The sequence below is a fragment of the Limanda limanda genome, chromosome 1, assembly GCF_963576545.1.
Source record: "Limanda limanda chromosome 1, fLimLim1.1, whole genome shotgun sequence".
Lineage (NCBI taxonomy): Eukaryota > Metazoa > Chordata > Actinopteri > Pleuronectiformes > Pleuronectidae > Limanda > Limanda limanda.
In genome coordinates, this window is record NC_083636.1 from 1954284 (window position 1) to 1965069 (window position 10786).

General features: G+C 46.6%; 1 protein-coding gene across 1 annotated transcript; it reads left to right on the forward strand.

The window, feature by feature from the left end:
- The first annotated feature begins 2763 nt into the window (after nucleotides 1-2763).
- On the forward strand, nucleotides 2764-9817 carry wdr36 (WD repeat domain 36). Its single transcript, XM_061075632.1, has 22 exons — nucleotides 2764-3147; nucleotides 4048-4075; nucleotides 4167-4267; nucleotides 4390-4507; nucleotides 4595-4727; nucleotides 4952-5006; nucleotides 5111-5243; nucleotides 5327-5502; nucleotides 5584-5704; nucleotides 6229-6294; nucleotides 6392-6481; nucleotides 6568-6710; nucleotides 6806-6923; nucleotides 6999-7164; nucleotides 7257-7365; nucleotides 7475-7554; nucleotides 7851-7958; nucleotides 8085-8316; nucleotides 8438-8557; nucleotides 8972-9053; nucleotides 9357-9544; nucleotides 9633-9817. Exons 1-22 carry the CDS (start codon nucleotides 2980-2982, stop codon nucleotides 9780-9782), a joined length of 2685 nt encoding a protein of 894 aa, XP_060931615.1. The 5' UTR covers nucleotides 2764-2979; the 3' UTR covers nucleotides 9783-9817.
- Nucleotides 9818-10786: the final 969 nt, after the last annotated feature.

A 10786-nucleotide genomic window follows, 5' to 3' on the forward strand; every position in this document is an offset into this window, starting at 1 on the left:
CTGGACAGAGAAAGATTCTGCTGTTGGATCTGTGTGGATCTACTGAAGGATCCGGTGGCTACTGTCTGTGGACACAGCTTCTGTAAGAGCTGTATTAACACCCACTGGGACAAAGAGGAGGAGAGAGGAAGCTACAGCTGTCCTCAGTGTAGACAGACCTTCACACCGAGGCCTGTCCTGGAGACAAACACCATGTTAGTTGATTCACTGGAGGAGCTGAAGAAGACTGGACTCCAAGCTGCTCCTGCTGATCACTGCTCTGCTGGACCTGAAGATGTGGCCTGTGATGTCTGCACTGGGAGAAAACTGAAAGCTCTCAAGTCCTGTTTGGATGGTTTGGCCTCTTATTGTGAGAAACACCTCCAGCGTCATCTTCAGTCAGCTGCATTGAAGAAGCACAAGCTGGTGGAGCCCTCGGAGAAGCTCCAGGAGAACATCTGCTCTCGTCACGATGAGGTGATGAAGATGTTCTGCCGCACTGATCAGCAGTGTATCTGTTATCTCTGCTCTGTGGAGGAACATAAAGACCACGACGCAGTGTCAGCTGCAGCAGAAAGGACTGAGAGGCAGAGAGAGCTCGGGCTGAGGAGACAAACAATCCAGCAGAGAGTCCAGGACACAGAGAGAGACGTGAAGCTGCTTCAACAGGAGGAGGAGGACCTCAATGGCTCTGCTGATAAAGCAGTGGAGGACAGTGAGAAGATCTTCACTGAGCTGATCCCTCTGCTGGAGAAAAGAAGCTCTGATGTGGAGCAGCAGATCAGATCCCAGCAGGAAACTGAAGTGAGTCGAGTCAGAGAGCTTCAGGAGAGACTGGAGCAGGAGATCACTGAGCTGAAGAGGAAAGACCATGAACTGAAGCAGCTCTCAGACACAGAGGATCACAACCAGCTTCTACACAACTACCTCTCACTGTCACCACTCAGTGAATCTACACACTCATCCAGCTTCAGGATCCGTCCTCTGAGGAACTTTGAGGACGTGACAGCCGCTGTGTCACAGGTCAAAGGTCGACTACAGGACATTCTGAGTGAGACAGAGACAGAGATTTTACAGATTGTGTCTCAAGTGGATGTTTTACTGCCACAACCAGAGCCAGAGACCAGAGCTGACTTCTTAAGATATTCCCAGGAAATCACACTGGATCCAAACACAGCACACAGACGTTTGTTATTATCTGAGGGAAACAGAAAAGTAACATTTATGAGTGGACAACAGCCTTATTCTGCTCACCCAGACAGATTCACTGCTTGTTGGCAGGTCCTGAGTAGAGAGAGTCTGACTGGACGTTGTTACTGGGAGGTGAAGGTGGGGGGGGGAGTTGATGTAGCAGTCACATACAAGAATATCAGCAGAGCAGGAGACCCACGTGAATGTGGATTTAGATGCAATGAGTAGGAGTGTACCTGGATCACAGTGCAGGTGTTCTGTCCTTCTACAGCGTCTCTGACACCATGACTCTCCTCCACAGAGTCCAGACCACCTTCACTCAGCCTCTCTACGCTGGAGTTAGTTTTTATTGTGTTGGATTTGGGGTTTTTACTGGAGACACAGCTGAGTTCTGTAAACCCAAATAGACTCGAGTCATTAAAAGCAGTGATTTAAATTCTGTGTGTAAATCTTTAACTTCTTTTGTCTCCATGTTTGTTGATCAAAGTTCGTCGTTTACTCAACTCCTCTCTCACCTCCTCTCTCACCTCCTCTCTGACCTCCTCTCTCTCACCTCCTCTCTCCCTTCCTCTCTCTCCCCTCCGCTCCCTCCTCTCTCACCTCCTCTCTCACCTCCTCTCTCACCTCCTCTCCCTCCTCTCTCACCTCCTCTCTCCCCTCCTCTCTCTCCCCTCCTCTCTCTCCCCTCCTCTCTCACCTCCTCTCCCTCCTCTCTCACCTCCTCTCTCACCTCCTCTCCCTCCTCTCTCTCACCTCCTCTCCCCCTCCTCTCTATCACCTCCCACTCCCCTCTCAACTCCTATCTCACCTCCCCTCCCTCCTCTCTCTTTCCTCTCTCTCTCCTCTCTGGCCTCCTCTCTGACCTCCTCTCTCACCTCCTCTCCCTACTCTCTCTCACCTCCTCTCTCACCTCCTCTCCCTCCTCTCTCTCACCTCCTCTCATTTCCTCTCTGACCTCCTCTCTCCCCTCCTCTCTCCCCTCCTCTCTAACCTCCTCTCTCACTTCCTCTCTCAACTCCTCTCTCACCTTCTCTCTCACTTCCTCTCTCCCCTCCTCTCTCTCCCCTCCTCTCTCCCCTCCTCTCCGTCCTCTCTCACCTCCTCTCTCTCCCCTCCTCTCTCACCTCCTCTCCCTCCTCTCTCACCTCCTCTCTCACCTCCTCTCTCTCACCTCCTCTCCCCCTCCTCTCTATCACCTCCCACTCCCCTCTCAACTCCTATCTCACCTCCCCTCCCTCCTCTCTCTTTCCTCTCTCTCTCCTCTCTGGCCTCCTCTCTCACCTCCTCTCCCTCCTCTCTCTCACCTCCTCTCATTTCCTCTCTCACCTCCTCTCTCTCCTCTCTGACCTCCTCTCTCACCTCCTCTCTCCCCTCCTCTCTCACCTTCTCTCTCACTTCCTCTCCCGCCTCTCTCTTTTTAATCTGTTTTCGATCAAAACACTTTATATTTATTTTTATAGGATAAAATATTAAACTTTAAAAAAAATTATTTTGTTTCAGGTCTTTCTGCTGAGCTTCAGATGAACTCAGGTTGGATATCGTGTGTACGTGACCATTATTGATAATAAATTGATTGTGTATTGATGAGCTTTTTAAAGTTGTAAACAAAAAGAAAGAAATCACCAAGAAAAGGAACCAACCTTCCTCCGAGCGGAACCTTTGAGCTGCTGCTGCTTGTTTGCTGTCGGACCTCTGTCCTCGGCCCTCATCAGTTTGTTAGTGACTTGTTGGTTCGGCCCCGTGTCTTCGCCTTGTTTCTTCTCCGGTGTTCACCGTCTTTCTCCGGTAAACTCCCCGGTGTGACCGGACATGTCGGGCGGCGGGAGTCTCACCGGAAGCGGCGGCAGCGCGTTGTTCTCCGGTTTCCGGGTTCTGGGTCTTTACTCCAACCACGTGCCGCATGCGCTCCGTTACCACCACAAGCACCGAGAATTCTACCTGGTGACCGCGGTGGGGAAGTGCCTGCACACGTACAATGTAAGAGAACACACACACAGACACACACACACACAGACACACACACACACACACACACACACAGACACACACACGCACACAGACACACACACGCACACAGACACACACACACACACACACACACGTGCTTACACACACACAAGCTCTGTTTTACACACAAGTATTTACACACAGAAACATCACATGTATGTTTGTATAAGGGACAGACATCAGCCACAGTACAGTAGTGACTCAATACAGTACAGTAGGACCCTCAGTACAGTAGAGACCCTCAGTACAGTAGGACCCTCAGTACAGTAGAGACCCTCAGTACAGTAGGACCCTCAGTACAGTAGTGACTCAGTACAGTAGGACCCTCAGTACAGTAGGACCCTCAGTGCAGTAGAACCCTCAGTACAGCAGGACCCTCAGTACAGTAGGACCCTCAGTACAGTAGGACCCTCAGTACAGTAGGACCCACAGTACAGTAGGACCCTCAGTACAGTAGGACCCTCAGTACAGTAGGACCCTCAGTACAGTAGGACCCTCAGTACAGTAGAGACCCTCAGTACAGTAGGACCCTCAGTACAGTAGTGACTCAGTACAGTAGGACCCTCAGTACAGTAGGACCCTCAGTACAGTAGGACCCACAGTACAGTAGGACCCTCAGTACAGTAGGACCCTCAGTACAGTAGGACCCTCAGTACAGTAGGACCCTCAGTACAGTAGAGACCCTCAGTACAGTAGGACCCTCAGTACAGTAGTGACTCAGTACAGTAGGACCCTCAGTACAGTAGGACCCTCAGTACAGTAGGACCCTCAGTACAGTAGGACCCTCAGTACAGTAGGACCCTCTTCCCTGTGTCTTGTGCTCATGATGTGAACACATTGATCTCTGTATTGACTTCTGACTGATTCCAGGTGAACCGATTGGGGATCGTGGCCGTCGGTGAGTTTTCAAAATAAATTGAATAAATTCAATATTTACATTAAACATCCTGTTTTCTGATTGGTTTGTGTGCTGTGATGTGGTTTCCTAGGCGACAGCCTGTCGGAGGACATCACCTGTCTGGCAGCTGACAGGATGTTGGTGTTCGCCGCTTCTGGAAAACTCGTCAGTGCTTTCGCCCGAAACAAAGAGGTAACCTTTTAATTCACCTATTTAGTTTCAATGTTAATTAAATCGTTTCTTCAATCTTTTTAGAAACGATCTTTTTATTTTTCTTTAAATAACGTCATTAATTTGTGACTTTCTCTGCGCAGGTGGTGATGCGTTACCATGGTCACAAACAGGAAGTGCGTCTGCTCCTGCCGCTGGGCGATCACCTGATCTCCGCTGACAGCGGTGGTGATGTGATAGTGTGGGATGTCCAGGGCGGGGGTGAGTAGTGTGGGCGGGGCTTCACTTACCTCCATCTTTATATAACCTGTGCGTTACCCATCATGCCTTGTGCTCTCTGCCTGACAGACGTCTACCTGCGCCTGCAGTTTGACCCAAAGACCTTCGACGTGTCCGCCATGATGCACCCGAGCACGTACTTGAACAAGGTGCTGCTGGGAAGCTCCCAGGGTGCATTGCAGCTGTGGAACATTAAGTCCAGGTGAGGGGGGGGCACTCAGCTGAGCCCAGGTTCACTTCACTCTGACCGTCACACAACCTGTTGTCTTCTTGTTACATGTCCGTGTTTATTCCGTGTTAAAACTCAACATCAGTCTCAGACATGCTGTCATAGCTCCACCTCCCAAAAAGCCCAGTTTGCTCTGATTGGTGTAACCATGGTAACAGTCATGCCGTGGGTTCTGATTGTTGTTTTCTTTCCCTCAGTAAGTTGTTGTTCACGTTTCCTGGTTGGTCAGCAGGGGTCACTGTTCTGCAGCAGGTGAGTCACATGATTAGTAATAAAGTAATTTATTTATAACAATAGATTTTTGAACACCAGTTAAAGTGACGTCGTAATTACATCATAACAACGACATTTTCCAGAGTCCTGCAGTTGACGTGGTTGGCGTTGGCACGGCGACGGGCCGCATCATCATTCACAACATTAAGTTCAACGAGACAATGATGAGTTTCACACAAGACTGGGGACCAATCACCTCGCTCTCGTTCAGAACAGGTACAGTCGGTTCTCTCTGACTCGCCCCAACTCGCTGTCATTCATTCAAACAAGGAAGTACCATCTCTCTCTCTCTCTCTCAGACGGTCCTCCCATCGTGGCGTCCGGTAGTCCTCAGGGCCACATTGCATTATGGGATCTGGAACGCAAACAGCTCGTCACTCAACACAGAAACGCCCACAGAACAGCCATTGCCGCGGCAACCTTCCTGCATGGAGAACCGCTGTTGGTCACTAACGGGGCTGACAACGCCATCAAGGTCAAACAAACAAATAAACAAACAGTGTTTTGATTTATTGTATGTTTTATATTAATAAATATCTTTTTTCTTTTTTTCCAGGTGTGGATATTTGATCGTGAGGGGGGTGGAGCCAGACTCCTGCGGAGTCGTCAAGGTCACAGCGCCCCGCCCACCACCATCTATCACCATGGCATCGATGGAAAAAATATTCTCAGTTCAGGTAAATAATAATAATAATAATAATACATTTTATTTAGAGGTCATCAAGTCACCCAAGGTCACCTTATAATAAAATAATACAGGATAAAAGATAAAAGCATAAAAGATAGAAACAACATTAAAACAGAACTTCAACATAAATAATAAAAATAAAGAGCTTCATCTGCATTGGTTTTATTTAAATAGAATTTATAGAATAATGTTATTTTACTTAATCTTGGTTGTAGTTGTTTATATTTTTCTTATTTCTATACATCTCCTGAAACTTCTTTTTGTGCTACGACGTTATAACTCCAGGATTTCAGCAGAGCAGGTCTGCTGGGTAACGTTCTGTCAACACGTCAATGAGAAACTGTGTCAGATCACAGATGACTTCATAACTTCATATTACGTCATCTGTCAAAATGTCCCATCTCTCCTTGAGCTGCAGTTTGTTTAGAGTAGAGTTAGTCACACGTTTACTGTGTTGTTTACCTGGTGCTCAGAGAATCATGGGTATGTTATACATTGTGTCTCCCCCTGCAGGTCAGGACGGGACACTGCAGTCTTTCTCCACCGTCCACGAACGTTTCAACAAGAACCTGGGACACGGTCAGTTCAGTTGTCCAACTCTTAATTGATGTCGTATCCATGGTTACAAGTATTAAATGTTTTAAATGTGTGTGTGTGTGTGTGTGTGTGTGTCCAGGCTCAATCAACAAGAAGAAAGAGCAGAAGAAGAAGAAGGGGCTGGCCTACGAGGAGCTGCGTCTTCCTGCCATCACTGCGTTCTCCTCGGGTTCGACGCCGTCACTCACACACGTCACCAAACTCCTCCTCCGAGAAAAACTCTGCCTGACTCTCTCTCTCTCTGTTGATTGACAGTTGCCGCCCGTCAGTCTGACTGGGACGGGATTGTCGCCTGTCATCGCGGGCGCCGAGCAGCCACAACATGGAACTACCAGAGGTGCACCATGGGAAGTTACCATCTGCAGCCACCCGGCTCTCGCAGGGATGCGGTTGCCACGGTAACGCCATTATTGTGTTAACAGTGAATATATTCACCACAGTTTGCTGAGTAAAACTTTGTTTTCTTATTCAATACTTACTTCACTGTTGCCAGGCCGTCGACATCACTTCCTGTGGTAACTTTGCTGTGATTGGCTCATCGTGCGGACGCGTTGACATCTACAACCTTCAGTCAGGGCTGCATCGTGGTTGCTATGGTGACAATGAGAAAGGTGTGTTCACCTGTCTGTCTGTGATTGGTCTGTACTGTGTCCCTGTCCATCGCTGACCCCGCCCTTCTTCTCCAGCTCACAGTGGTGCGGTGCGAGGCGTCGCCACAGACGCCTTGAACCAGCTGACCCTCACCTCTGGCTCTGATTGGCTGCTCAGGTTCTGGCGTTTTAAGACCAGGAAACAGGAACAACAGCTGAAGCTAAATGCTGCCCCAGCTAGCATGATGCTACACAGAGACAGGTAGCTTCTAGTTAGCAGGTAGCTAAAGGCTAGCATGATACTCCACATAGACAGGTAGCTAACATTTATTTGTTTTTCCTTCCTGATGTTAGCGGGATGTTAGCATTAGCACTGGATGACTTCACGCTGCAGGTGGTTGACATAGAAACCAGACGAGTGGTCAGGAAGTTTGTGGGACACCACAGCAACATTAACGACATGGTGAGTGAAGCTAACACAGCTAACAACCTGTCAATGATGCTAATAGATGGTTTTCAACATTCACAATGCTAACGCTAACTTTAGTGATGATATTACTTCCTCTCCCCAGACCTTCAGCCCTGACGGTCGCTGGCTGGTCACCGTGGGGATGGACTGCACCGTTCGGACGTGGGATCTCCCCTCCGGCAGGTGAGAATGGAATAGTCCAGTGTTGATCACATGACCACGAAAACTTGAATGTTTATCATTCATGTTGAGTTTTGATCTTTTTCCTCTACACTTCTTTTCATTTTCATTGAACTTTCAACTCAGAATCTGAACATGAAGCTTTTTCATTATATATATTTGAATTTGATTGTATTATTGTGTTTATTTGTCTATGTTATGTTTATATTTATATCATCCAGTTGACAGAAAATGTATTTGACTGATAGGGAAGCACAATAATAATAATCAGGAAAATTATTTCAATTGTCTCTTCTCAGCCTTGTTGACTGCTTCCTGGTTGCCATGGCGCCAGTGGGTGTGTCCATGTCACCGACCGGAGACTTCCTGGCGACGGCCCACGTTGACAGTCTGGGCGTTTACCTCTGGTCTGAATTCACCACCTCAAGAGTTTTTATCTGTTTGACACTCAGCCAATCAGATCACTGTGATAATCATGACATCACTTAACTGACACAGCAGCAGCCAATCACAATACGGTTCTCCTCCCACAGGACCAATAAAAGCCTGTGTGGGCCCGTGGGGCTCCGCCCACTCCCGAACGACTACCAACCGGTTGTGGAGATGCTGCCGGGCGTCACTGTGGACGAATCAGAACAGGAAGTACCATCAGAGGAGGTGGATGATGTATACAAGTCAGCTGATCAGCTGGGGCTGGAGCTCGTCACGCTGTCGCTGCTGCCGGAGTCTCGATGGAAAAGTCTGCTTCACCTGGACGTCATCAAGGTGTCACATGATACGTCCCGGTCGCTCTCACGTGCATATTATTTTACATGGCGTTTGGTTTGTATGACGTCATGTGAACAAAGAAACGTGTAAAACTTGAGCTGTTTCTCTCTGTTTGTAGAAGAGGAATAAACCTGTAGCGCCCCCTGTGGCTCCAGCTGCAGCTCCCTTCTTCCTGCCAACAGTCGCCGGTCTCACGCCTCGGTTCACGTTGCCCGCAGCAACAGATCAGGAAACTCAGGTACACCTGATGAACGTCCTCTTCTTCTTCTTCTCTCACCTTTTGTTCCTCAGTATGAGTCTTTGAGGATGTGAGGTTACCATGGTAACTGCCGGTTTAACTAAGATAAGTAGCTGATGCTGCTCCGGCTTCAATCAGATGTATAATCAATAACATGAGAAACTGGATCGGTTTAGTTTATCAATAACTAAGGCAGATGACACCTTGTTAAATGCGACTGTTCCTTTATTTGAACGTGTATCTGAATCTTATATTTATCAGAAGATGATTTTTCCATAATGTCATGTGATCAGTGATGTATTAACTTTAAAAGCCAATAAGATTAAAGATCGGATCAACAATCCAATGAAACGAACCAATCAGCAGCCATCATGTGGTAGAAATGATGACATCATCACATTGTTGTTTTTCCAGTCAAAGATGCTGAGTCGTGGTTTGTTGAGTCAAAAGACAGAGTTCAGCTCTGCTCTGGAATCAGCTCTAGAATCTGGATCATGTGAGTCTCTGTTTTTACTTTTTGAATTAAGTGTTGATTATTTCCATTCATGTTAATAATTATTTTACTAACAAACAATTGTCAATAAGATTATAAAACATTTCTCACCTTTTCAACTGAATTTTAAGAATCATATATATTTTTTTAAAGAGTAAAAGTTTAAAATACTTTTTAAATTTCTGAATTCTTTATCAAACAAGAAGTGTTTCCAAGTATAAAAGAATAAAATGTTTGAAGGCGTCTGTTGCCTCGTGTATGAGCACTGGTCTCATCCCGTAACAAGAAAACTCTCTCTCTGTGCAGTCGATCGCCCAGTGCGGCTCCTGAAGGATTGTGGGCCGGCGGCGCTCTCTGTCGAGCTGACCTGTCTGACACCGGAGGGAGGCGGAGCCAGCTGCCTCCTGCTCGCCTTCGTCAACATGATTGACAGCATGTTGGCTAATGGGCGGGACTTCGACCTGGCTCATGCCTACCTGGCACTATTCTTAAAGGTCAGCAGCCAAATGTCTGAATTTTAACTCGGATTTTCAGTATTTTATTGTGAAAATGGCTCCAGCATTTTTTCTTTTGTTTCTACAGCTCCATCTCCGTACCCTGTCGCAGGATACTGTTGCCATGGCAGCATTGCTCCGCCTCTCCACCCATATGGAGGCAGGATGGGCGGGGTTACGTTCCTCATTTGACCAATCACTTTGTCTGCTGTCGTACACTAAGAGTGCACTGCTGTGAAACTGAGAGTTGTTTTAATAAAGTTAAATGTTGAATTGTTGTCTGCATGTTATTGTTTTTACTTCGTGTTTATAAAAACAGACCATTTTATAACTTTCCCAAACAAATATTTGATTGGTTAATTTCTACTGATGTAAAATATCAATATTAGTGCTGTCAGTTAAACGGGTGAAAGCAAACCCATTTTAACGCCGTCAATTTTTTTAACGCGAGATTAACGCAGAGCTGCAGCTTCAGTATCTGTGTTCGCCTCCAGTCTGACCTGCTCTCGCTTTTTGTTTCAATATTTCGGCAACTAAAATACATATTTTTAAGCTATTGTAGCGGACCCGCTTACACAGGAAACGGAACTTCTTCGTGGTTTAGTAGCTTTTATTATCCTCTACACAAACATGTGCACTCCGTTCTGCACACATCAACAACACTTCACTTCCTCATTGATCCCCAAGCAACCCCATCCTATTGGTCCAAACAGTCACATGTCCCACGCCGACCCCTTCACTGACCCTCAGACATCAGAACGCTCCTTCAACACAGTGTTTTACTGAACATACGTCAAAGCCAAACAAACATAAACCCAGTCCGTTACACTATTAGGCTGCAGCTATATGGTTTTATTTATTTAAAAATAGGGTCTAGCCCTACAAAGTTCTCTGTTTAATTTACTTCCAAGTAGGCCGACACTTGCCTGTGTATTTTGTTTGTTTGTCATTTTGTTGCTTGTCTGTTTGAGTAGCTGGCTGAAAGCAAAGAAGTCGTACGCTTACCTTTTATTAATAACCTAACTGTTATGGTTCATTGTTTCTGAAATAAGAGGGCTGACTGCTATGTTCACAGCAAACTGGAAAAAAAATTAATATTGAGCCATGGTTTAACTGCACTATAGGCTGAGTCCTTGTTTACCTGAAATGTGCACTTTATAATTTTATTTTGTACTGCCCTGTTTGGCAATGTTGTTTTTCAATAAAATCAAACATTTGCATAAAGCAAGCCAATCCACTTTT